Source organism: Heliangelus exortis, chromosome 7 (genome assembly GCF_036169615.1).
Source record: "Heliangelus exortis chromosome 7, bHelExo1.hap1, whole genome shotgun sequence".
Taxonomy (NCBI): Eukaryota; Metazoa; Chordata; class Aves; order Apodiformes; family Trochilidae; genus Heliangelus; species Heliangelus exortis.
In genome coordinates this window covers 25,088,062-25,114,738 of record NC_092428.1, presented here as the reverse complement: position 1 = coordinate 25,114,738, position 26,677 = coordinate 25,088,062, and the positions used below count along the sequence as shown (strand labels likewise).

The window sequence follows — 26,677 nt, the reverse complement described above, 5'->3', positions numbered from 1 at the left end:
CATCCCATTCACAGTAAGAATTAAAATAAAACCACAAACTTTCATCTGCCTTTGCTAATCAACACAATAATATTACACACCGGAGGCACAAAAGCTTCTAGCAAAAAATGGAACAGCAGTAAGACACCCTCTGTTATCTCCCTTTAAATGGACCTAGTAAATAAATACCATTAACTACTAAATGTTATCCTAAGTAATTACAACAAACCGATATCATCAAGGTAAATGAATACGCTACCTTTTCTGATCCATTATCTTTGCATTTGAGCTTCTCCTCTCACTGATAAAAACTCAGTAATTCCCCATCTTCTTCCTAAGCACTCCCATGGGTAGCAAGGTTCAACTGCTGGTGCTGCCCAAGCCACTATAGCTTAAATCCAGGCAGCTGGGAAGGGAGGCAGATAAGCACTGGCCTGGGGAAGTTCATCTCTCGAAAGGGAACAGAATGCTTGAAACAGAATTTAAGGCCGGAGCAGTCTGTAAATTAATGTTATCTTATAGTTCATAGATTAATAATCAAGTAATTGCATTGACACCAAGATCAGCTGCCAGGTTCCCCTAAATGTTACCCGTTACTGATCACCCCATTTGATGGCTTTGAAGCAGGCGCGTAGGGGACCCAAACTTCCTCCACCAGAGTTTTATCATTTCGTAGCAAAATGAAATAAACCATTTTCAGATCTATGCAATTTAATTAACAAAGAAGTGGTGTGCTTTTCAGATGAGACGTGCAGATTTCTTTGCAAAGCAGCAGAAAAAAGCTTTCCCATTACAAGGCAGTCTTGCATAAAAAGACTTTTTCTTAAGCAACATCTTTGCTGTTATTTAAAAACAGTATATTCTAGATTCTATAAATAGAGTAGAGATAGGTTTTTCAACTATACAGTAATATAAGTTTCTATAATGTTTTTTAAATAGCAGAAACGGAGGGGTTTTTTAAACTCCAAAATTGTAATAATTTAGGAATTCTGCAGCAGGACTAAATCACATTTTTGCATAGATATCTTCACGATAACAAGTATTGAAGAATTATTTTTTAAACTATACAAGAAAAAAAAATCTTTCATTTGCATTTTACTTAGAATTTTTACTAAAAGAAAAATCAACCAACAGCCCTGATATTTAACAGGAAGCTTTAGAAAATAATGAATATTTGACTTTCAAAATCTTCAGGTATATTGGGATTCTAAGCTATTGAACAGATGCAGAGAGAATTAAAATTTCATTGCATCAAGGAGGAAAACAATCTTAACATAGTAACTGAAAGGACAGCTATTATTCAGTAGTACTTAACTAGTCACATTTGACAAAAGTTCCACAGTACAAAACAGGACAAAAATCCCTAAGAAACCAGATTAAATTAGCCTTATTCCATGAAATTTGATCCTGAAAGTGCATCCCCTTTTATTTAAAAGATCCGAGTTCACAAATTTAAATAAATGGGTTATTTACAAGTCTAATTTTAAAAATAGAAAATAAAAAAAACACTGATTATAAAAAAATTTTCAATGTTTTGTTCACTCAAAAAGCAACTCAAAATAGCAACCTGAGATTCAGACATACCTAAGCAGCTTTCACATTGTATATGTTTGGTTTAGAAGTGATAAAGAATTTGATCTGTCTTTCTCCAATATGGAATCCAAAACCAAAAAGGAATTCCTTTGCAAGAAAAATAAATTCCTGCTCTTGGAAGAGGATTTTTTCAATCTGGTGGGATACAGCCAAAAACCTGTATTTTTCTTTTGCACGACGTATAGATACAAAAATGTGAAACAATTTACAATTAGAATAAACCAGTTCCTCTCCAAAAGTAACAGCTTCTAGATTTAATGATTTAAATTTCTCTGCTCAACGTATCTAGAGAATAAGCACAAAAACGGGACATTTTTTTAATTGCCTTTGGGAGCAGAAATACACTGATATGGTAAGGAAGAATGAGTAATAATACGAAAAAATGTGGGACTATTTTGTGTAATGTACCTCGGTAGAAAATATTTAATTACAGTAAAATTGTCTGATGTGTCACAGTACGTTATCACTGACAGATGGATGGATAAACCTGAGTGATTATCCATTTTAATTGTCCCATTCCCAACCCATTCTGTGATTCCACGATCCACTTTGCAGCAATCCATCATTCCCCCCACAAACCTGCCCAAAGGAGTCTGCATAGAACAAGACCTCTCAATGGTTATGTTTGACCCTACCAGTGCTCAATGGGGAAAAAATGATACGGTTTGATAGCCTGTCCTGTGATTTCTGGAAAAAATTATTCCTTTTTTTCTGCAAGGAGAATGAAAGACTGAACAGCCCATGCCACATGACTGGTTAATAAATCCCTCCACCCGTTTCCAGCAGGGAAAGGGCAAGGTTAATACAACCTCACATTTAAAGACTAAAATAATTGATTTATGCAGGACAAGTGGCTTATGGTTTGCTTTCCTCTAAAAGCTACAGTTTTGAATACCTGATTTAGGTGAACACAGCTCCTAGGAAACGATAACAAAATATGGTTCTGCCCTACTGATTAACAAAAACTGTTTAATTGGGACTAATTAAAAATTGGAGCTGGAAAGAAACAAAATTACAAATTTTAAAGGAATACCTGCAACATAAAAAAAAAAAACTTACTTGTATCTGAATATTTATAAAGCTATTCCTGCTAAAATAATTTTGTACTGCTTCTGCAGCTGAGAAGTTAAAGTCCTCAAACCTTGTGCATGAAGAACTTAACTTCCAGGGAGACAGACTTTTCAGTTACAGATAACTTTCTTCTCGTAAAATGAAGAGATGAGTGCAAATTCAGAAAAAAAATCTAAAAAAAAAGTTTATTTTCAAAACACTATTTCAATCAACAGACTTCCCTACTGGAGCTACCACTTCAAACTCTGACGAAACTTTAAAAGCTGTCCCAATATATCAAAATCAAACCCAGAAGAGCTGAACAGATTTCTCAAGTTTCTATGACTAACAGAGTATCACAGAGCTGATAGTCATGGGCTAAACACAATCCTGACCTTCTGGGCTCCCAGCTCTCCACCCCGCAGCCCGTGCACTGAGCCAACACAAAATCTCTGCTTACAGCAGAGCTCTGCACGCCAAAAATCCTTTGAGGCAGGATTTTATAGCCTCTTTAAAATAGAGGAAAGAGCTCCCTACTCCTCTCCCCAGGAAGATAATGTCTTCTACACTTGCTCTTTCATTAACAATGTCGAGTTTTCTTGGTTTATGGACCCTCTAGAGCTCGAAAGCTGCTGTTAATAGAGCATTTTCAGGCCTTTGATAAATGCTACAAGTCTTCTCGTTCTGTAAACTATGAAAATCTCTGACCTCTCTCAAACAAATGCTGAATTCCCATTCCCACCACCTTAAACCACATCAGAAGGCTGTATCTCTGAGTAAAAGCCTTTCCAGGTCAAATCTGCTGTGATTCTCTGTGACATTTCTTGTGAACAGGAAAAAGCAAAGGGTATTTCTTCTCTGTGCCCAAGGTTGAGCTATTGAGAAAGGAGACAAGAAAAAAGTTTAAACCAAAGAAAGTTTGGAAGAGGAGAAACTAGGGGTCTCACAGATAAGGACGTGACACGGCATCAGGAAGACCGACAAGATTTTATGTGGAAAAAACCTTAAGTAAAACTTGCTGGGAGAAGGACTGTGGAGGAAGGGCATAAAAACACTATCCTGCCAGAACTATCTATCCTTCTTTTCCTCCTCTATCCCCTCTCCCAGTCCTTTCACTAGTGAGTCAGTTTTCCACATATGCTTTTCAAAAGATGCAAAGAAAGAGTCAAAGAGACTGCATGAAACTGAGCATCATAGCCCTTCCCCTGGGCTTGGAGGAATATTCAATGAGAAGTGCCATGAGGACTCTGCTACTCTTCCATTTCCAAAAGCTACCATCATTAATTTTGTTTCACAGGATAAGCAGTAGAAATCAGAATGGCAAAGCACAATTATCCCCAGCAGTGAGCCAGGACAGCCTGAGTCACTAACTGAGCCCAGACCAAGGGACTCTGATGAGCAAATGCTCCTCACAAGCAGCCAAACTGAAGATGATCAGGAAACTGTAAAGTGAGACGTGCACATCATGTAAATCTCTCATCCTTCCATCCTCCCCTACAAGGGGATGTTTTGACACTGCACTGTGGAATTCCACAGAGCCACGATAAAGGAAAAATAAAACCAGCTACCAGCCAAGAAAAGCCATACATAGGAAATACCAGATGAGGAAGACACTGAGTAAAACAGCAACACAAGCAAACATGGCACAACCACCAAAATGACAATTATGCTGGAAACTGCTCTTCTTTCCACTGGTTCCCAGCTCCTGTGTTCCAACCCTCCTGGCCTGGACACATACAGACAGAGCCATGACAGACTGGGTGAAAGAGCCCAGCCATCTGTGTCCTACCAATGGCAACCTACAGGCAGCTGCTCCATGGATGATGAAACAACTACAAGACACTTAACCCACTTCAGGAAATTTTCTCCTCCTTTCCAGAAGCCAGTTAATACCATGTATTTATGTTTCTTTGTTATTCTTTTCTCCATCCCATTTTTCTGGGCTTAATCAAAGGGTCCGATAGCCTCAAGAAGTCCCTACAAAACCCAGTCTTACAGGATAACTGCTAGTAGACTGAAACCTCCTACCTCCTCCCTAATTTCCCCTAAAGACTTGAAGTGGATATGGGTTCAAGTGGGAAACCCTACACAGCTGGATGTCAGGATGCACAGGGAGCTTTCCTGCCCCATGTATTCCTCACATCCTGGCTCTCCACAGCAAGGCTGCACCTGTCCCAACACAGTACCCCTGGCGCCTTCAATTAATGCTGAGAAAATCCTGAGTTAAGTGCCTACTTAAATTTGATGAGTTTGCCATTCAAACGATGGTCTGTCAGCCTAATAAAAGCACCAGATAGTAAACAACATTATTGAATGAACACTGGCAGAATTATGAGCAACTGCAAGCTGTGATGACCTTAGCCACCGTGCCCACACAAGCAGCGATGCTGGTGCTGTGGGTTTATTTCAGATCAATGCAAACTGCAACAAATAAATATTTTCCTCACTTCTCCAAAGAAGAGAAACCCAAATTACCTAGTGCTGCTAGGTAAACTGAACAGATGAACTACTTTATAGCCCTGAGGAAAATGGAATTCATTCACCAAAGTGCAGCTTTAGCTAAACTAATCCCGTATCTTGTTCTCACAGAGCTTTGTGTAGCAATCGATCTTCCTGCATTCACCAACAAGTGATTTCTTAATCTGTAGTTTTTATAACGTAATAAAAAACATTTAGATTAACCAGCTACCATCAGAACAGCCTGATGAGCTTCTTAAAGTCTCTTGGTTACTTACAGGGTATGACAGAGTACAGAATGCAAGGAAACAAACCAGGCAGTATGGGTTACATCATGTTCTGCCATCTGGAAAACATTACAAGATAATCACTAGTACTGTGAAGCCTCCTGATCTGTTCTTCATTTATAACGTAAATGTTTGAGCCTCCAGAAAGAGCATCTGAAGAGTGATTTGTAAAGTATGCTACTGAAATCCTATGAAGGATATTGTATTAAATATAAACCATAACAAAGAATACATTTGAATCTCTGCTTATAACCTTAACCAATTCTATACCAATGCAAATCTCCACTGATAAATTGTCTTGCTAAATCCATTCTTGTGGTGGATTAGTTAGCTCAGAGAAACCATCCTGGGATAGAGCTCTCTGGATCCAGCAAGGTGATTTGAAGATTCTCCAGTGACCGGTTAGCAACTTCTAATAAGAATACAGAGAGATTTTAAACTGTGATGGTATTTGACAGTACCACAGAAATGTTTAGGTCACTGCCCCAAAGAGTTCAGTGAGTGGGTAGGAGAAGTTCCCAGCAGGCAGAGCCACTGCAGTCATGGGTGCTATAGGGTATTCTTGTGCTATATGTTATTCCTGTGCTGGTATGCACAGAAAAAACGGCTCATGGTCAGCTGCTGAAGAGAAATGCTGCCCAACAATTCACCAGAGAGTAACTCAGCAACGAAACATTGTGTTTTGTACAGTTGCCTTCAGCATCACCCCCTTTTCCCATCAGGGCTGCCCAGCATCCTATGTTATTTCTGGCCCATGATGAGAGTGCTGCAGGGCTTGCTCTCTCTCTCTCTCTCTCTGCAGGAGAAGCTGGGTTGCTCCTTGCCAGCAAGGGACTAAACACCACTCCTGACATGCCAAGCAAAGTTTATACAACACCACTTAGCATCCATTGTATGAAAGCAGTGCCATGGGTCATGCAGCATGCTCATTTTCACAGCAACAACATGCAGCAGCTTAATTTCACAGTGAATCCCCTTTACAGATAATAAGCCCTAGGCTGACACATCCCATGCTCCTTGAGATTTTTCTTTTTTTTCCACAAAGCCAAAGCCAAGCCCTTGACAGGGCAACCTGCAGAGAGCTCAGCAAACAAACCATCTGGACTGGCTTTCCCATTCCCATTTTACTTTCAAGATTTCACTGTCCCTGAGGAGACACACAACAGGGTTATTGCCCACAGAGCTCAGGAAAGCCTATTTATGTACCTGCATATATACAGATACACAAACACCCTCTGTCTATATAAAGTCATGCTGATACAACATTCTTGACTCATCCCCAATCCCCAACCCTCCAAATAATCAGCTCAGACTCATCTCATACAAATATACTACAAGTGTGGTAAAACCCTTGGAAAAAGTACTTTACAGAAGTTGCTGTCAAAGTTCAGTCATGCCAAGGGCCATGCAACAACCCAAAATCTCAACTGGTGAAAAAGTCAAACTGTTGGGGGAAATTTTTAACAGTTCAGGTGTGTCTGCTTTAAAAATCATGCCTTGAAGATACAAAACCATGTTTCCACCACATCGCTGCTTTGACCCAGAATGCCCCAGAAATGTGCTAAGAAACCAATGGACCTTTTGGACAGTATAAATTGTCACAGACATCACCATGCTAACACAGCTTTTACACCATTCTCTGGTTAAAAGAGCACAGGTCTTCTTAGAGAACACAATAGCTGTGTGGGAGACCACAAGAAAATATTTCTATGTTGAAAATGGTTAGCAATATTAATAGCTAAAATTATGAATGCTCTTTAAGACAGGAGTTTCTTAAAAAATTAAAATTATATATAACAGCACAAACTCATACACATATAAAAAAACCCATGCATCCATAAAAATGTTGATATATTACATACAACTTTATTACTAATGTGGAGGCAGATATTTCTATTCCACTTGCATAACATGCTACAAAAGAGAGTTATTTTCTCTGGTTTCATTATTAGACCACGTGACAGGAATCCTTGTATTATTTTTGTATACTTTTGTGAACACTGATTTATAAAAGCTGGCTCTTTAGTTTGATACATTTCATGTATCTTTTTTTTTTTTTTTTTTTTGAAATAAAAATTAGGATGCTTCAAACTTTTCTAATAAAATCTATTATTAAAAATATCTAAAGCCACAGGATGAAGAAAACTAAGAATTTTTATAGTCTAGTTTTAAAACCACATGTTTACCTCACTTAATAAACCTCTTCATGGAAACTCTAAAGCATTAAAACAAATGTATAAGCGCTCATGATGCTAAAAAACAAGTTTAGAATCTTGCTCTCTTTATTTGCTCCAATCTATTGGAAAGGACATTAGAGAATTTAAAGTGCCTGCTTTAAAATGAGGCAAAACTGGCAAGATATTTTTTAAAAGGCATAGCAGCTACAAAATAGCTCCTTTGGTCACCTCGAGAAGTGCACTTTTAAGATTACCTTTAAGTACTATGAGCAATTTTAATACATTTGCATCCTAACCCATAAAATTATTCTCTCTTTCAGTACTCTTCAATCATTTTTAAAGGTAGCTGCTGTGCTGGTCTCAAGCTTATATTGAACAGATGAGCAGCAGTAAATCAAAAGCTGTCCAAATCTCCTACTGAGAACTAACATATACAGAATGGCTGCTTGCCCATGGCTGGAAATCCTTCTGATAGCTTCATGCTGTCAGGTGCTCCATTTCCAGTGGCCAAAACATAACGTGAGATTCCAGAGGACAAATTCCTCAGGTTCCATTTCCAGCACAGAAGTACACGAACACCACTAAAAAACCACCCATTTTGTCAAGATGCTTTTGTCAAACACGTGTTTCACTAATGCACAATAACTGTGTTCGTTTACAAAAACAAAGAAACCCAATCAGTTTATAAATGTAAACAGCAGCAGAAGATGCAAAGACAAAGATGACAGCACCAGAAGTTCTGTGGGTACTCTTCATGGAGCATTTCTAACACTGGACTACAGCCTCCAGCTGGAGGAAAGAGAATCTGTTTGTATAATTAGCCTGATTTAAAAAAAATAAAATAAACATTGTCTAGGTGAACATCATGTCTGTATTTACGTCTTGAACTGTAACTTTTCATTACACAAAGAAAAATGAGTCTATATTTCTTCACGAGATGCAAAATGCTTATATAAATCTCTATGCTGACAAATTTCCAATTTGAAGTTAAGAAATCTGCAACAGAACAGGACAGCATGAAGAAAGGCACAGTGACCAGCCAGGACAAGAGGATTTACAGAAGAGATGGTTTGCCAAAAGTTTGCTGGAGAGGGTAAGGAGGGACTGGAAGCTTGAAACAAATCAATGGGCAAACTGTTCCAAGCACCAAGACTGTCCTGGGAAGGTGTGTGCAGAAGACTCTGGCTCCACATTTGTGTTCTCTGTCAAGCTATTAAACCATACTGCCCCACTGAACATCATGAATAGCAACATCTTTCTCACCAGCAATAGAAATCTGCTGGCATCTAACACCCAAGCCAATGAAACCTCAGGTATTTCTGGTCAAGGGGAGAGGGAGGTAGGTGGAAGTATGACCAGATCGACAGCATGGGGGATTTGTCCTGGGAGATGTAACCACACTTCCTGCTGTCCCCAGGTACCAGCCACCCTCAAGACAGTCTGCAGCAGGAGGTTTACCCATCCAGCTGCCACATCTATATGTAGGTTCCCATATGCATGCTCCAGGAGGATGTGGATGCTGAGGGCAATGTCTTCGTACCACCTCACCCAACCTCAACCACCTGGCACAACACAAAGGACCCAGCACAGTGGAGCCTGAGCACTGCTTGGCCAGACATGGGAAACTGCAGGGAAGACTCTCCCAAGATTTTCAACACCACAGCTTTTCCCACTGACAAAAACCAAGGCACCAGGAAACAACTGAGGAGGAAAGTGCACATCTCCATTTTGTACCACGCTGAGGTTCCACAGCTAGTCCCGAAAGAGGATGCAAAGACACACTCAGGGGTGTCCTTTTCCCTGTGAAAGGCCGAAGTTGGGAAGAAGTCCCACAGCCTGTGCCTCAAACAGCTGGTAAGTCAAAAGAAATCAAGGGACAGATATCACAGGGAAGAGAGAGGGACAAACACCCTTTGAGCCCCAGCGCTGGGAGGATGGGGAGCAGGCTCCGCACCGGGGATGAAGTTTGGAGGAGGGCAGCACACCCTCTGCAGGCTGGAACTGAGACTGGAAAATGTTATTTCTGTAAGCAAGCAAAGAGGACTCAGTGGCTGAAAGGGATTTTTCACAGATTGACTGAAATGCAGGAAGAATTTGGTATGTCCAAATCAGCAGAAAAAGATGGACGAATCTATGGTTTATAAGCAGTTCCTCCTGTGCTGGGACAACATCACCCCTTCCACCCAAGCAAAAGGAAAGGCACATAAACAACATAAAGGAGGAATAAGCGTGCACAGAACACAATATTTGAAGAACTGAAACTGCTACAAAACATTTTTGGTCATTAAGTAATATTATATAATTAAGCTCAAATGAAAATTATTCATTTGGGTTCTTTTTACTGTTTGGCGTTTGGGGGGAGGGGGGTTGTTGTTTTTCCCTTCAAATGGGCTTCCTCGTTATATTTTCCAGAAGGAAAACATGAAACAGATATACAAAAGCATCATCTACTTTCTATTTTTAACAGGTTAAAATAGATTTTATACACTTACCACAAGGCTTCCATCACTGTAAATAACTACAGAACTAAAAATTAAGCATAAAACTAATTAAACAAACATCGAGTAGCTAAAGCATGTCCACAAAAAAGATGAATATAATTATAGCTCAGCAATTTGAGAAGAGAATATTTTGAATAAGTAGGTAATTAAGTTAAGAGAGACCTAAAGAAAGATTTCACACTCACATTCATATGTTGAAGCAGTTTAAAAATAGAGAGCAAGAACTGCCTGACTTCACCTTTTAATTTTAGCTGGGTGATGAGCTGGTCCCAAAGACAGAAAGGCACAGCAGGATTTTTTTCTCAGCAAAGTGCCCTTCGTATTTTTATGTGAAGGAAATGCAGCATGTTCTATTAATATCCTGCTGTAGCCCTAGATAAGTTTAGGCACCCTTTCAATCAGGAAAAAGTTCTGGCTTGTTTCTTCAAATCACTTTTACTCTTGAAGACACACACAAGCTGGAGAACCTTCCAAGTGTCCCAGCCACTTCACAGGTAAATAACATCCACACAAGGAAAGACATTTATTTATTTTCCCATCAGCCACCTCTTGCAATGGCTAAAGCTGTAAGTATCACAGTTTTTCCATCAAGATGAGAAGAAAGAAAATGTCTGAGTTTGCACCTTAAGCTAAGTTTAACTTCATTCTCATTTTAACTAATAGCTGGGAAAGAAAACATTGATACCAGCTAGACAAAGACTGCATTGCAGAAAAGCAGAAAAAAAGAAAAAAACAACGACAGAGGTTGTTTGACTTAATGCCAGCATGATGCTTGGCTCTCCCAAAGAAGATGGAAAGAAGTACATGGGTTTTTCCCCTCACAGAGACAAGACTGATGCTTCTTCTGGGTGCAGCTCCCTCACACACTTCACCTTCCTGACATATCCTGATTTACCTAACACGAGCACGAGCTTCCCCATAGCAGGTCCTGGCCCATCCAACACTATTCCAGTCTGGCAGATTCTCACAGCAAGGCAGGGCTGAAACCCTTCCCAGTCAATTGTATCACATGGAAAACTTCTCTGTCCTTCAAGGAATGGAAATGGAGGGTACCCCAGCGTGCAGATTATTTTTCCAACATATTCTTCCCAAAGTGACAACGATCCAAGTAAAAGTCACATTCTCTACAACATCCTCAGTGTCTCAAAAGCACTTTTTAAACTAATTGTGCTTGATCGATGGTAATGCTTAAAACCTAGGCAGGAGTCTGGGTTAACCCTATGGTGAAAACAAGCCTGCTAAACTCTCCCCTCATCTTTCTGAACCTTTTAGAACAACAGCCAACAGTGAGACTCCAGATTCATCCTCATGTTTAGCCTTCAATTATGGATTCATCTTAGGCTCCACCTGTAAACTTCTTACATGTGTAAATACTGATTGTACTCCACCTACTTCTGTGAATGCAAACTTTATTTCCCAGGGAGATGAAATGCAAGTTGGTGGAAGTTTGCATTAGCATCCTGCTGATTCAGCAGTCACTAGGTGAGGATTCCTTTGCATATCTATAGCCCACTATCTTAATGGGCTGTTTGTTCAGAAGCATAGAATGTCCATGCTGCCCTTTTAGTGACTTGCTGCCCACCCACTCAGTTCCAGAGGAAACAGAGCAGAGCACAACACTTGCTCTCTACAACTACCTGAAAGGAGGCTTTAGTGAGTGTTGGCCTCTTCTCCCCAGTGACTAACAGCAGGAAGAGAGGAAATGGGTTCAAGTTGTGCCAGGAGAGGTTCAGATTGGATATTAGGAAAAATCTATTCACTGAAGGAGTGGTGAAGCATTGGAACAGGTTGATCAGGGAGGTGGTGGAGTCACCATCCCTGGGACTATTCAAAAACCAGGTAGATGTGGCCCTTCAGGAGATGACTTAGCAGTATGGGTGGTGTAGGACCGACAGCTGGACTCAATAATCTTGAAGGTTCTTTTCCAAACACCGTAGCCAGCAGGTCCAAGGAAGTGACTCTGCCCCTGTACACAGCCCTGGTGAGGCCACAGCTCGAGTACTGTGTCCAGTTCTGGGCCCCTCAGTTCAGGAAGGATATCAAGGTCCTGGAGCAGGTCCAAAGGAGGCAACTGGGCTGGTGAAGGGACTCGAGCACAGATCCTATGAGGAGAGGCTGAGGGAGCTGGGGCTGTTCAGCCTGGAGAAGAGGAGGCTCAGAGGAGACCTCATCACTCTCTACAACTCCCTGAAAGGAGGTTGGAGCCAGGGGGGGGTTGGTCTCTTTTCCCAGGCAACCCTCAGCAAGACAAGAGGGCACAAGAGGTCTCAAGTTGTGCCAGGGGAGGTTTAGGTTGGACACTAGAAAGAATTTCTTTACTGAGAGGGTGATCAGACACTGGAATGGGCTGCCCAGGGAAGGGGTGGATTCTCCATCCCTGGAGATATTTCAAAAGAGACTGGATGTGGCACTCAGTGCCATGGGCTGGGAACTGCAGCGGGAGTGGATCAAGGGTTGGACTTGATGATCTCTGAGGTCCCTTCCAACCCAGCCAATTCTATGATTCTATGATTCTATTCTATATTACTTATGAAGGTGAACATAGGAGGATGTATACAGTTTGCTTACACCCACATACCTGATAACTTAAAACTGTTTTACACTTTTAATGTCTGTATTTTTTCCTACAATCCTGTTCATGTTGGAAGTTCCATATTGTACCAAAAACTTCTTGTGGTAACGATGTTCAGTTGAAGGGCATCATCTTTTCTTCCAGCTGAAGAAACATGCTCTGCATTTCATTTGTACACATGTAATTAGCTCAAATACTCTTATCACTCCTGGCATTCCTTGTTTTAAGTGTCAGATATCAAAACTGCCCCAGGCATCAACAGCACTCTACTCCCACCACCTGAATGACATCTTCCACTTCTTGCATCAAATGAAGTTAAAGCACTTGAAACTAAGGATTGAAGAGATGATCAATTCCATTTCTTTTAATGAATGTTCCTCTATTTTCATTAAAAATGCCTCCTTGCAAGAAAGTTGTCAGCTGAAATTTTACCTTCTGCTTAAGTCTAACACAAGTTTTAAAGGACAAGACTGTCACTCACTGCATAACTACTATAGTTACTTACTCTATCCTTGACCTACAAAGACCCTAATCAACAAAGTTTCTGATTCTCCTAAGTTAAAATTTTAACATGAAGGAATTTTTGTTTGAAGCAGCTTTTAAATATGAATTAAACTTTTGGGGGGTTTTGTGCTAAAAAAGAAAAAATATTTGAAATTTCAATGAAAATACCACCACTGATTCTTCTTCCTTTCCTTTTCATAAATAGTTCAGATATCTGCCTACCACCCACCTGTGAAAATAAATCATTCATGGGTTATATATATGAGAGGCTGGTTTTGTGTAGCAGAGGATAAGCCCATTCAATTTATCTTTCCTTCTTCTAGAATGGGAAAAAAATATCCCTTGGGAAGAGTTTACCACACAGACACACCCCCTCCTTCTATGCAGTCCCCTTCTCCCTTCTGTGCAGTACTACACCAGACTCCACCAAGTGGAAAGTACATCCTTGGCAAAGCAGTTCAGGTTTCAGAAGGAAACTCACAAAATATTCATTAGTTGCTCAAACGAGCAGCTGAGTTTGCTTCCCCAGCTCATCTAGCAGGATCCAAATCCAGGGGAATGATAGGAATCTTCCCTCAGGCTTTATTAGGCTGCCCAGTGGGGCCCTAGTTATACGAGGCATTCTCCAGGGCTTATCAAAGATGCAATATAGTGCCTATAGGACTGATTTTAATGCACCTGGACAGAGCAATGAACCTAAAGGGGATGTGGTCTTGCAGCCAGGCTTCCAGCTGCTCCAGCAACATCATGGCCATCAATCCCTGGCACCCAAAAGAAAAAACCTGCTGTTCTCATCCCTGCCACACATGCAGTTCTGTTCTTAGGGCAGTGGTCATGCTAAAACTTACCACTCTGCCAGCTTCACTACAGATAAATAAGTAAAATTACCTCAGAGAATTTAAATTAAGAGCCCGTCTCTGTGTCTCACAGAGTTATACACAACTCTGTCATGTTTAAGCTTGAACAAACACTTTTTTCTGCCTCCCTCAATGATTCTGTTATTTCTTAAGACCAGGGGGCTAGAGGAGGAGAGGCAAAAAATTCTGTACCCCGACTCTCCTCCACTTACTAAATGCCTAGCCCCAAATCTGGGGTCCATTTGTCACAAGTCACACCCTTGGATGGTCTCTGCCACTGGGAGTCAACCAGCAGCCCTCCTCCCACACTCTGCTCCTTGTACAAACTGGCACCTTGGAGAAAAAAGTACAGAGCTGGTCTGGTCCAAGTGAGGTCCTCCTGGCACCCAGCTAAGAGGTGAGAAAACTAAATATATCGAACTTAAAACTACAATTATTGTAGGGGAGCTTGCCAGAGCTTCTCTGAAGCTCCTAATGGTCTGTCGGGGATTTATGGATCAGCTGTGAAAATTTACTCACAGCTAAAACTTGCCAATCAAGTCCCTGGCTTTGGAACACTGCTACCAACTTCCACATTAAACAGCTTGAAATTATACAAGTGCCAAAGCAAAACAGTAGGCTTTAACACTTCAAAGGAGGCCACACAAAAGAAAAATCTACCATGCTGAACAGATGAGTAAGAAATGCGTGGGGAGTCTCTTCTGTGTGCTTGCATCCTTGTGTAAAAAGGTCTTAAATTCTACAGAGCAGGATGAGCAAAAAACAGACAGTGCCAAGTACCAGCGAAGTGCACAGCAAGAGGCAGAATGTTGTATGCCAAAGGCTATAAAAAAAACTTCCTTGCAGTTTAGAGAAGATTCCCTGATAAATTATGCCAGCAATCCAGAAAGTATTCTTAGTTGGTGCAATTTTATGTGCTTGCCATACAGATTAGAAAATAAGATTAAATTTTAAAAGTAAGATTCAACTATGAAATTTACAAGAATTTTTCAAAATTAATAAAAATAAAATAAAATCCATAATATTTATAAAAGCTTATTTGACCGCAGGGGGAAATATCACAAAATTGTATCTGCTGTTTTCATGTTTTTCCACTTAAAAACTGAAGTAAGCATAAAAAAAAAAATATCCTGAGAACTTACACAGAAAACAAAGCAATTTGCCAATTACATGAGAGATGTAAGACCATGCCTTTTTTCTCCCAAATGCTCAGCACAGATCTGAAGAGAGCAGCAATGGCCACCTGTAAGTGCAGCACTGTATGGAGGAACTGGTGGGCTCTACCCCCCCTCCATCTTCAGCTCTACAAATCCCTGTAACTGGAGAGGCTTTAACAACCCAGAGTACTGGTTTTTAAATGTGTCAGACCATTAATATGCTATTAAGAAGCAGAAAGGAGCATGGATTCATACTCTTCCCTACACATGCCCTCTTTTAAAAAAGCCTGAGGCTTCAATGCTGGAACACAAGGTCAAATTCTATTATTTTATTTGGGTTCTATGCTTCTATTGTACTGGGTCTCTCCTACCAGCAATTACTGTTCTTAACATTTCTGTGCAGGATTCCTGGTGACTTGGCAAAAAAACAACCAAAAAACCACCAAAAAAATCCCCTAACAAACAAGACAAAGAAACAACCAACCAAGAAAAACCAAAACAAACTAAAACCAAGCAAAAAATCCCCAAGTAGTAAATAGACATGAAGCCTTGCAGACTTGAATGAGAGAATCTGATCCTCTGAAGCTCTACATGCATAAATAGTTCTCGTGTGTATGAATAAGGCTTTGCAAGATCAGTCTCATAGTATATATACACTCTGTCCAAAATTTACCTGATTTACCACTGACAAGAAAACTGGCTTGGCCACCTAACAACATATTTACATAATATATAAGACGTGTTGCTTCAGTCTGCACAGATATACTTTAAGCATCTCAACAATATGACTAAATCACTTCCAGCCCTTGCAAATTTCCATTCTACTCTTTTTTCTTGGAAGGAAATTCAATCCTTTAGTACTTTGCAACGTAGACAACCTACAAAACATAGGCTGAGCAGTAACAATCTCTTTGTCTTTTAGTTGCCTGATCTACTACAGATACACTGGTATGTGATTGACTTAAATTTTATTGTCAAATTTTAAGTAGTTACCACTTTTTACTTCTCCAGGAGCTGGAAATGAGAAAGTGTGTTCAAATCATATCTAAAACAATGCAGAAAATATAAGAGTTGAACCGGATTCAAGTACCACATATTTTTTTTGGTGTTATTTTACATCACATTACCTATGAACCTGTTTGCCCATGCTGCCAACAGAACTATCTATAAACACCATTCCAGTCAGCCACTCTGCATCTGTATTGCTTACAAACATGCTCACCTCCACATCAGGGACACTTTCCAAAGTGTAACACACATCAGAGTAACCTGAAGCAAATCTCTTGGGCCACCTCGAAGGCAGTAAACATAGAGATGCCAGCAAAAAACCCTGCCTGTACCATGAGGAGGTGTTGCTACAGGACAGAAGAGTGACCTTGAATGAAGCAGTAAATAAAGAAAAGAGCCCAATGTTTAGTTGCTGGTTGGCAGGATGGTGGAAAGCCATAGGTGACCTTACAAGAATGTGCCATGAGTGGGGCACAAATGGATGGTGCAGAGCAAATGGATAGCAGGGGTGTGAATGTTAAGCTGTGTTAACGGAAGAATTTGGAAGATAAGAGAAGCCTAGGGCTGAAAAAAAAAAATAAACCTCACCCGAGTCTGCTAATACTTCTCTACACTGTCTCAGAAGACAGGAGTCATCTTTCATCCAAATCCCATCCTCAGCCTGAATCGTGCATAATGTCTGATAAAAAAATTGTTTGTGGGGGAGCAGAGAAAATCTCTGACAAGCTCTGCAGTGGCATCCAGACTGCAAACCACACACACACACTGAGCTATGCACAGCTCTGCAGGGACTGGAGCAAGCTTCTCTGTACCAAAAGTTCATCTGCTCTCACTCTAGTTCCAAGCAGAGCAGAAAGCAGGGTGGAAAAGACATTATTAAAGCATTCCATGTCATTTTGCTCTCAATAAGTTTTTTGCAATTTTATTTACAGTTTTTTAAATAAAAACTAAGGCCAAAAAGAGAACAATAGAAGCTGGTCAGTGTAATGAACTGCATGTGTCATCAACATAATAAAGTTACTTAGCACATCTTCCCCTACGAGGAGAACATGTTTATTACCAGAGAGAGAAATAGTATTTCTTACTGCAGAAACTGCAAATGGTCCATTTACTTCTTCTTTTCAACTACACATTATGCACAAGCCTACAGAAGAGTATTTGTTACCTAATAAAGGAAGTGTCAGCCACCCAGCCACTCGTTGCAGAGGTATTTAAAGTCTCCTGCTTACAGCAAAGAATCAAAAGTAAGTAAAAATTCGAGACCTGCTCCTGCACAGTTCCAAAGAAGTGGCCCTAGCTGACAGACATCACCAACTTGCACATCTCTCCCCTCCAGGAAAAAACATTTAATTTAACCATGACATTTAAAATTGTAGCTTTTGACACTACCACAATGAAGACTTTACACATTGCTCAAATTCTAGTGCTCTGCAGCCTACGGTGCAGAAAAATCACAAGATCTATGGCAAGCTGAGGAAGCTAAAACCAGGTAATGTCAGATTCTTTTAGTGACCAGAAATCAACCAAGGAGCTTGCTCTGAACCTTCCCAGATTCCCATGTTCTCTGCCCATCCTGGCCAGCAAAAGGACATTACTGAAAGGAAGAGGAGTTAAACTCTTTATACTGTCCCTGCCTTTTCCTAATAAGAAGTATATCCAGAAGTGATGAAGCAGAATATTCTCCCTTCCCTCTTAAAGCAGTCACCCTCATTAATATTTCCCATAACACAGGATTTTTAGAGTTAAAAGCACGAAGGAGGTGGGACTGCACTTCTCAACCAGTACAGCTGCAGGTTCATATCACCCCCAGCGTCAGGCAGGGCTCATGGCACCTCTGGGACATTCTGCAAAGGCTGCTGAGACACCTGCAAGTCTTTAACAGTCGAGATGATGGGGGACAAACCCGAGCAGCATCATTCAGTGCAACACCCACAGGGCACAGCTCCAGCCCAGCCACACTCACTGCCCATCTACCCTCCTTGTGGCTCCTCAGATGCACAGGATAAACACAGATTTCAGTACAATTAGTATCAGTTAAATGCAGATTTCACAAGTCTACATATGCACATGCATTAAAAAAAAAAGAAAAAGAAAAAGAAAAAAAAAAGAAAAAAAAAAAAAAAAAAAAAAAAAAAAAAAAAAAAAAAAAAAGAATGCAGAACACCTGCAGCAAAATAACTGCCTGTGAACTCACAAATACTGATCCTTTACTCACAAACACTGATCCTTTAAGAAAACAAACCTTTGCCCTCTCCCTGACACAGAATACCCAGAGCTTTTATTTGGTATTTTTTCTAAATTGCCAGGAGGCATTTGTAAAACAGGCAAGGCTTCGACTGTCAGAACGGGACAGATACAAAACGTTTTCTAAAACCCAAAGGGTTTTACCCCCAAAGGGTTTTAGAACCAGTTTTCTGGTTTCACTCAGGATGGCAAGTGACAGCTTCACTGTGATGGGTCATTAGTGTGACAAAGAGGAAGCAGCTGGACATAGAGGGGCAGAGGCTAACAGAGCAATTACATCCTTAAATCAACTCTAAAATGTTACAAAGGATGAAGGGAGGGAAAGGGGAAAGTATATTCGGGGAAACAAAGTCAGTCTGATAACATGCCCAGCCACAAATCAGATACAAGGGCTTTATTTAAATAAATATAAATATATAGATATATTTAAGGCTTACTCTTCAGAAGAAAAAAAAAAAAGATGCTATTTGAGAGCATATTTTAAAATTACAAAAATTATTATTTCACATAAACAATCAATTTTTTGCCTTCCTAAACAGATTTCTGCAGTATACTTCATAACTGTATGAAGCATAAATACTTCTAGCTCCTTCTGTTTATGACAAATGCCCAGAAAGGATCAGAACTAAAAGGTACTGAGTTTTTTTACCCATCTACATTTTCCTTTCCTCCACCTGGGCTCAGACAGATTTTAGCATCATCACCACAGTGCAGCAGTAGCTCTGCAGGTCACTCAGGTCCCACTCACTGATAGGTGCACCCAGCCTTGAATGGGCAAGGGCTGAATTAAGAGTAAAACCCAAAGAACACATTTCCCAGTCTCCCCATTGATGGGAGCAGTAGTTTTACATTTCCCATAAAAGAGCAACATCCATGCAATTTAGTTTCAGTAAAAAGGACTCCACTGCCATGTGTCGTGGTCCGAAACCCCCTCATTACATTGCTTCTTATAAAAGATGTATTACTTAACATTTTATTAAAGTTAATATCCCTGACATTTTCTCTCTCCCCACTATAATATGTAAAATAATTCTGGCATTTCTGGGCAACTATGAACTGATTGATAACTGATCAAACAAACCAAATGACATTGAGATGTTTACATGGAAGGCATTCCTTCCAAATTCTTTTTTTCTGACCCCTTTCCACATTAATACTTCTGTGCTCTCTTCAAGCTTTAAATTCAATTCTATTGTGCTTTTCTCCCAATAAACTCCTGGGTATCTAATGAGAATAAAAAAAAAATAAACTAAAAACAAACAGACAAAAAAACACAAACAAACAAACCAACAAAACAAACCAAAAATACCACAAACCAAACCAATAACAAAACAATGAACTCAAACAGAACACCCTCCGTAAGGCACTAGAAGTTTCCTGACAAAGAAACCCACATTTTCATTCTGTTTTGTTTAAAACAGAAACATCCACATGACATAATATCTTTACGCTTTGGGCCACACCTGATATACAGGAAGCATCTTTGGTTTCCATAAAAAGAAATTTAAAATAATAATAGTAAAAAAATTTAAAAGTATTTTAAACGAGAAATGTAAGGTTAAGAGATGAGAGAAATTTTAATTGCCTGGTTGAGGGCAATCATCATCACTGCTGCTGCTTTTTGTAAGCAATTAAACATAAACGTGAAGCAACCCCAGGTGTCCCTGTGCCTGCCCCACCTCTTTAAAGTCCTGATTTTAATGTCAGGTGAGGTCTAAGAGGAGTCTCCATAATTCCACAGCAAGGAACCAGACACTTCCATGAAAACTGAGGTTCCCTCACTGTGTGCTTTACAAGATAGAGAGAGGGTGAATGGGAAAAACAAGGAGGGAGTTGAGTAACACAGGGTTTGTTCCCACATTCTATGAGGAGTCCCACACCATGCAATCTACTTTTTCACCTCCTGTCCCTTGTTCTGGTAAAGCCTCTCAGCTAAGGCAGCTACAGCACTTTCTGTTCTGTTTTCATCTCCATTCAGGGCAGTGACATTTGGTACAACACAAAGCCCATGAGTTTTCAGGGCTGACAGGTAAGGAAGCAACTCTGACTTTGGACATAGGCTTAAAAAGGCAAATAAATATGGAAAGCCTAGGTCAGTAACAGTAGGAAGAGAAACAGTAAAAACAGTGTTTCTCCTCATGTCCCCTTGTTAAGTATCAGCTTAGCCTTTGCCATATATGCCAAACTATTTGCCATGACTAATGTAGATAATGGGAGTACATTTCACATTTTATCTCTCCTGAGAGACCTTGAGTTGGGGGGAAAAAAAAAAGAAAAGAAAAAGAAAAACCCACACTTCACACAAAATAACACAAAGAAAGCAAATAAAAAGCACATGCTCAAACATATTGGGTTTAAGTTGAAAAAAAAATATAAAATTTGGAGGCTATTAGTCCCTACAAGTTTCCTCCTTACTGCTCTAGGAAAGACTCAAAGTGTTCAGAACCAGCCTGCTTACTCCTGTTTGCCCTCAGAACTGGCACAAACTGATCACAAACTGGCACAGATGTTGGAAATTCCATCCTCTTCCCAGAGGAGCTCAAGATCTCCGGGGCACAGCCCCTTGGAAGAAAAAATATTAACTTTGATTTTCCCCCTATTGTTTTAAGACGTCTTTAGTTAATCAGAAAAATAAACATATACTCCTATATCAACACAGGGAGTTAAAAACTGCTCCATTTCCACTGGACAGATGTTACCCATGGCAAATCATGGAACTGGAAGCATGTAACCAGCCATTAAAACATACAAATAGATGACATTTCAATACAATTATGGATTTTACTTGCTGCGTGTTTTAAGTAAGAGCTTTTACAGAAAGTGCTCTTCAGTCACCTACACCTACAGTGTTCACCTACAGCCACCACTCAGTCCTTTCTCTCAGTTATTTCCAGCTAGTTGCCCCCCCAGACTGCAATGAATCCCACACCTGGAATTATTAATAGAAGTCTCCACTCTCTCATGCTGCTTAAGCACTCCAGTCAATCTTACAGCAGGTGCTAAGATTTGTCACACACTGAGCTGTCATCTAAAAATTACATTTTGTAATACCACCTCCACATCACAAACAAAAACCTTCCAGTAAGAGCAGACTTACCTAAAGAGGGAAGGAAACAAAACAAAACAACAAAACCAGAGCAGCAGCTCCTAAGACGTATTAAAACCTTTCTGTGCAGAAGGGGTCTTTCCAGCACTATCCCTGTACATGTTTCACTTGCTGTTACTCTGCTTTTCCACTCCTTCCCCACAGCCACGGCAGAAACAGGTCAGGAACACTAACCAACACCATCAAAACTCTCCTTCTCCTTCTTCTAAGCCTTCTGCTTTATTTCATAGGGAAGCATAAGGTTTTCCAAGCCATCCTCTGTACTGTGTCAATTCAGATTTTCCTTCCCCACCAGCTTTTCATTCTCAGCTCAACCACCAAAGGGCTTTGACTGCAATAGGGCTTTTACTTTTGGAAAATAAGAAGTGTTTTCCTATCAAACGCCACAACAACCTGCACAAATAGAAAGCTTTAACTGCTCTGTAAATCTTACCATTGGACCTTTATTATCAACTGAAATGACGTTGTCATTCGGGGGGAAAATACAACTTGTAAACAGCGTATTTTAATTTGTAACTTATTGTATCCTGGTGCTATCAACAAGGAATTTAAAACCAGGGATTAGTTTATATTTTGGTATTAAAGTTACGTTTTGAGTGTTAAAGCAGAGACATTTAACAAATATGATATGTGCTACCTGCATTGCACAATTTCAGCCAATATAGAAGTTACTAAAAACATATTCCTGATGTCCAGTTCTGATAAACTGTAGTCCTCGTTCAGTGCTCAGCATTCACAGTCTGGGTTTACCAGCTACCCATGCTAGGAAGTATTTTTTTTTTAACTAAACTGGTCCTCACCTAACATCTGTAAAAATTTCTAACAAAAGTAGCGGGAGTATAAAGAAGGAATCCAGAGAACTTTTAAAATTTAAATGGAATGAGGAAAAATGGAAGTGTTTAAACAGGGAGATCCAGTTAAACATCACAAAATATTCTGGCCTACATGGCTCAGAATCAGCATTCTGTGACTGCACAGTTGTTTACTGTGGCTCACAAGGGAAGAAGACGGCAGTTGTTAAAAAAAAAAGTTATGAAAATCAAAATGCTCGAGGAAAAGAGGTCAATGTTTTCTTTCCTAGTCATGGAACAGTGACTTCATTTTGTAGAAGAATCACTGCTTTCCTTTCCATCCTATTGTGCTGGTCATAATACCAGATCCAGCATATTAGAAATAAATTCAGAAGAGCAAATTAAGCTACTTCCTAACAATCACTAAATATCCAATTCAGATTATAAAACCTCAAGCTATTATCAGTAAAGAAAATTATAATTTGCCTGCATTGCCAATTAAATGCAGGGCGGAGGTTTATTAATTGCCAGGTAATCACAGAGGTGCACACTAAGTCATGCTGCATGGTTACAAAACCGTGTGATCAAGTTGCAGGACCTTAGATGGAGAGGTTCGACGTTTGCCATTTTGCATCACATTACCATGACAAAGAACAGTCAGAACATGGCATCTTTCTCAAATCTTTCCATTAAAGACAGGCTCCAAAGGAAGCCTTTTCAAGTTTTCCTACCTATAACGTGCTGGCAGGCATGAATTTCAAACCACACAGCCTTTGTACCTAATATTCACAGCATGAGAAACACACCCTTTAAACAATCTCGACAGCTTCACCTATCTGACCTGCAATACACATCCACATTAAGTCTTGATAAATGTGAAAAAATAAGGGCCAGTCCTGGAGACTGTAATTTTAAATTAAAGTCGGATTCTAAGTTTAAATTACTCTCTGGTTGCACAATCATTCACATGTGGCACTGCAGCTGCCCAGCGGACTTAGGAAGCGACCATTAACTTCTCTGTTTCAATGCGAACTCCCAAGTCTGTATCTCCAATTAGGAATAAAAATATGGGTAACACGAACTGCTTTTGTTTTCACAATGAAGTTACCAAACAGTATAGAAAAGCAGACGGGCAAGACGAAAACCAAGCATCAAGAAATTCACGTGCCAGGTTCCACAGCAACTTCCAAAGTCCAATTTCCTACATATTTGTAAAAGTTATCATTCCCAACTTAAAATAACTTTCACGCTGTAGAGTTCAAACATATGTACGCATAGATATTTATATACACACACAGGTATGTATTTTGAAAATACAAGCGAGAGGATTGAAATAATTTCCTCTTTTAGTTGCATCGTTGGATTTTGTTGACAAAACGGTATAAAGGAGGTGCCTAAGGCAGCGCCTTTCGCGAAGGGGTTGGTGCAGGGAAGCGGCACAAGCTCAGCTGCAAGGCCTCCGCAGCTCGACAGTGCTTTGTCACAGCAGCGATCTGCTGGAGGGCCGAGCACAGGCTCGGTCCAGTTGGTGGCCCGGGACACAATGTCACAAGAGTTTCTCCACCAACGCCGCCGCGCAGCGCCCTGCTCGTCAGCTCTAGCCGCAAACCTTAAAGTAATAGAGGGCCGTTCTGACAGCTCCGTAACTGGGCGTTCGTGAGGAGATTCACTGCTCTCTTAGAAGCCCCAACTCGTTTTTTGACATGTTATAACTGTGGAAAAATCAGGCACAGCGCACAGAACCATCTTGAATCAGCACAGATCAGCTCATGTGTTACCCATGACTCGCGTACTGACTACTGAGCGCTCGGTTTGACTTGAAGCTCCTCATCCAACCAGAAAAGTACCGCTCACATCACTGCCTCTGTGTAGCAAAAGTACTTTGTCCCCCTATTTTTCCAAACAGAAACCGAAAACACTAAAACGCCGTTGGCATCGCTGCCCTCACTACGTGGCCTTCATCCACGCGTGCACAGGTCACATTTTCTGTGCGAGTTTCGCAGAGATGCGGTCGCTTCTGGCACCACACGAGCCCCCTCGCTCCTCCGGGCCCGAGGAGGGGACACCCCGGCCCGCAAGCTGAGGAGCGGGCAGGGCGGGCACACAGGGCGGGCACACAGGGCAACCACCACGGCAAGGCGAGGAAAACTTTCCCGACCGACCTCCCTGGCGGGGCGGACTCTCCCTCAAAAAACTTCTGCTATGAAGCGAGAAGACCGGTGCCGGTGTTTTGGGGGTAGGTGGCCCACCGGCACCAGCACGGCCTCTGTGCCCGAGGGGAGGCTGGGCCCGGCGGGCATCGCTCGGCTGAGCGGAGCCGGAACCGGGGCCGTGGCCGGGCCGACCCCCCGCCCGCCCGGCTGTCAGTCTGGGCGCGGGGGAGGGCAAGGGGGGCACCCCCGCCGGGGAGGGAGGGAGGGAGGAAGAGAGGGAGGAGGGAAAGGGAGCGACCGGCGGAACGCGGGGCGGCTCTTACTTGTGGAGGAGCTGGGGCAGGCTGGGCGGCGGCGGCATCCCTCGGCCGGAGCCCCGGCTTGGGGCCCCGCTGCGGGCATCGCTCTCCGGCGGGTCAGCGCCGCGGGGAGCCGGGGCCTGGCTCATTGCAGCGGCGGGGACCATGCGGGGAGGGCCCTACGACGGGAGGCGCGGGTGGCCGCGCAGCCCTCCGCCGCGGCGGAGGGAGGGAGAGAAGGAGGGAGGGAGGAAAGGAGGGAGGGGGCAGAGGACCGGCCCTGGAGGCAACCGCGCTCCCCCCGCCCCCCCCCCCCGCCGTGTTGGCGACGGCGGGACCGGCAGCCCCCTGCGGCTGAGCCCGCCCTGCGGGAGGGCTGCGGCTACGGGCCGGGGGCGGCCGACGCCGCTCGGGAGCCTCAGCGGGGCCGGAGGGGCGGGCGGTGCCCCCGGTTCGACCCGGCTTCCTCTTCTCTCGCCGGCCCCACCTGGGCGCCGGACGCGCTCCTCTCTCCCTCCTTCCGCCGGCACCTGCCCGACGGGAGGGACCCCCGCCCCGGGGCAGTGCCCCGGGGGCCGGCCCAAGCGGGTTTGGCCCGTGTCCCGTAGCCGGGGTGTACCTGGCCGTAGCGGGGGGGGCTCGGCCGGGGGCTGTGCTTGGGAAAGGAAGGGCAGTGCTTTTAAGAGTGAGCGGCACCGGGCTGTTCACCCCCCGGCCCTGGTTTACAAACATCAAATCTTTCCCCTTCCCAAGGGCAGGGGGAAAAAAGTGTGCATATTACTTTAATCCCTCGCCAGTAACACCTCTGCAGAAATGCTATTAGTCATTTATCAGACATAGGCTCTGTCAGCTGATACAAAAGAGGAGAGGAGAGTAATGCCCCAGCCAACAATATAAACCTTCTCAAGTAACAGTCACCCCTAAAGCAAATCTCCACTCTGGGCCCAAATTTTAGTTGCTTTTAATAGAAGATCATCACTCTTGGTCTCCCCTGACACAAGTCACTGGGGTCAATACCCGGGGCTTTACCCACTGCTGTAATAACAGGATTAAGGAGTGGAATTGCCAGACTATGGTACCGTGCAACAAAAAACTTTTACCTGCCCATAATTTGGCAGGACATTCTAGATGAGGAGCAGAGCAGGAGCTGCGCTGTTCATACCAAAGAAGTAGCACTGCAAATGCTCCTTCCAGGTCTTCTTACTTCCTTTGTAACATGCTCTGTGTCTTAGGGAGGGCTGAGAGAAAGCCCGTTGCATTATTTGCTCCTGCCCTCCTGCCTCCGTGTGCCAGGCATCCTCCCCCCGATACACACACACACCGAGGAAAGCAGAAACATCCCATCTTCTTTGAAAAATTAATCCTAATTCAGGGGAAAGATTAATTTTGGATGGGTGGGGTCAGGTTCTCCTCATCTCTGCACCTGGCATAGTCATTTACAAGTACATAGCCTTGTAAATGGGTACCAAATACTCCCAGCAGTGACTGGAAAATTTTAAGTTATTTGCCTTTATCACGTACTTTGCACTTTAGAGATGGAAAGCACTAACCAGGTGCAGAGCAGTTGAGCATTGGGCTGTATTTCTGTTGCACAGTTACTTAGCAGTAACATAACACCAAATGCACCTTCTAAAAATGAATGGCAATCAGTACTTGTTTATACACGTCTACTTACATGTACTGTATTCTGAGAAATGCAAACGACAGAGCTTCACATCCTTTCCCCTAAGGAAAAAAATAGGGAAATATTATTTGTTTTCTGGTTGAGCAGTGGCCAAGGAAGGGCTGGTCAGTGATGTGCAGCTACTAGATGGCTGATCTTCCAGCAAAGGAAAGGTAAGATCTGGCAGGGTGGTGAGGCAGTGCATGGAAACAAAAAGTGTGGTACCCTCTTTGCCTAAGGTTTGAATTGAGTCTCAGGTGTCCACTGATCATCCATAGG

The 26,677-nt window shown here is 42.0% G+C and overlaps 1 protein-coding gene across 7 annotated transcripts in view; it reads right to left on the bottom strand.

Annotated features, from left to right (window-relative positions):
- RBM20 (RNA binding motif protein 20) overlaps positions 1-25,254 on the bottom strand; it is a 107,725-nt gene extending 82,471 nt beyond the window's left edge. For 4 of the 7 annotated variants that reach the window (XR_011726858.1, XM_071749374.1, XM_071749375.1 and 1 more), the window contains exon 1: positions 24,760-25,254. Coding sequence is in view for 4 of the 7 variants with exons in the window: in XM_071749374.1 (XP_071605475.1) it covers positions 24,760-24,902 (143 nt within the window). In the remaining 3 variants the exon portion in view is untranslated. Of the gene's footprint in view, positions 1-238; positions 364-24,759 lie in introns of those variants that run through there. The other 3 variants (XM_071749380.1, XM_071749379.1, XM_071749378.1) reach the window with 3 other exon arrangements.
- Positions 25,255-26,677: the final 1,423 nt, after the last annotated feature.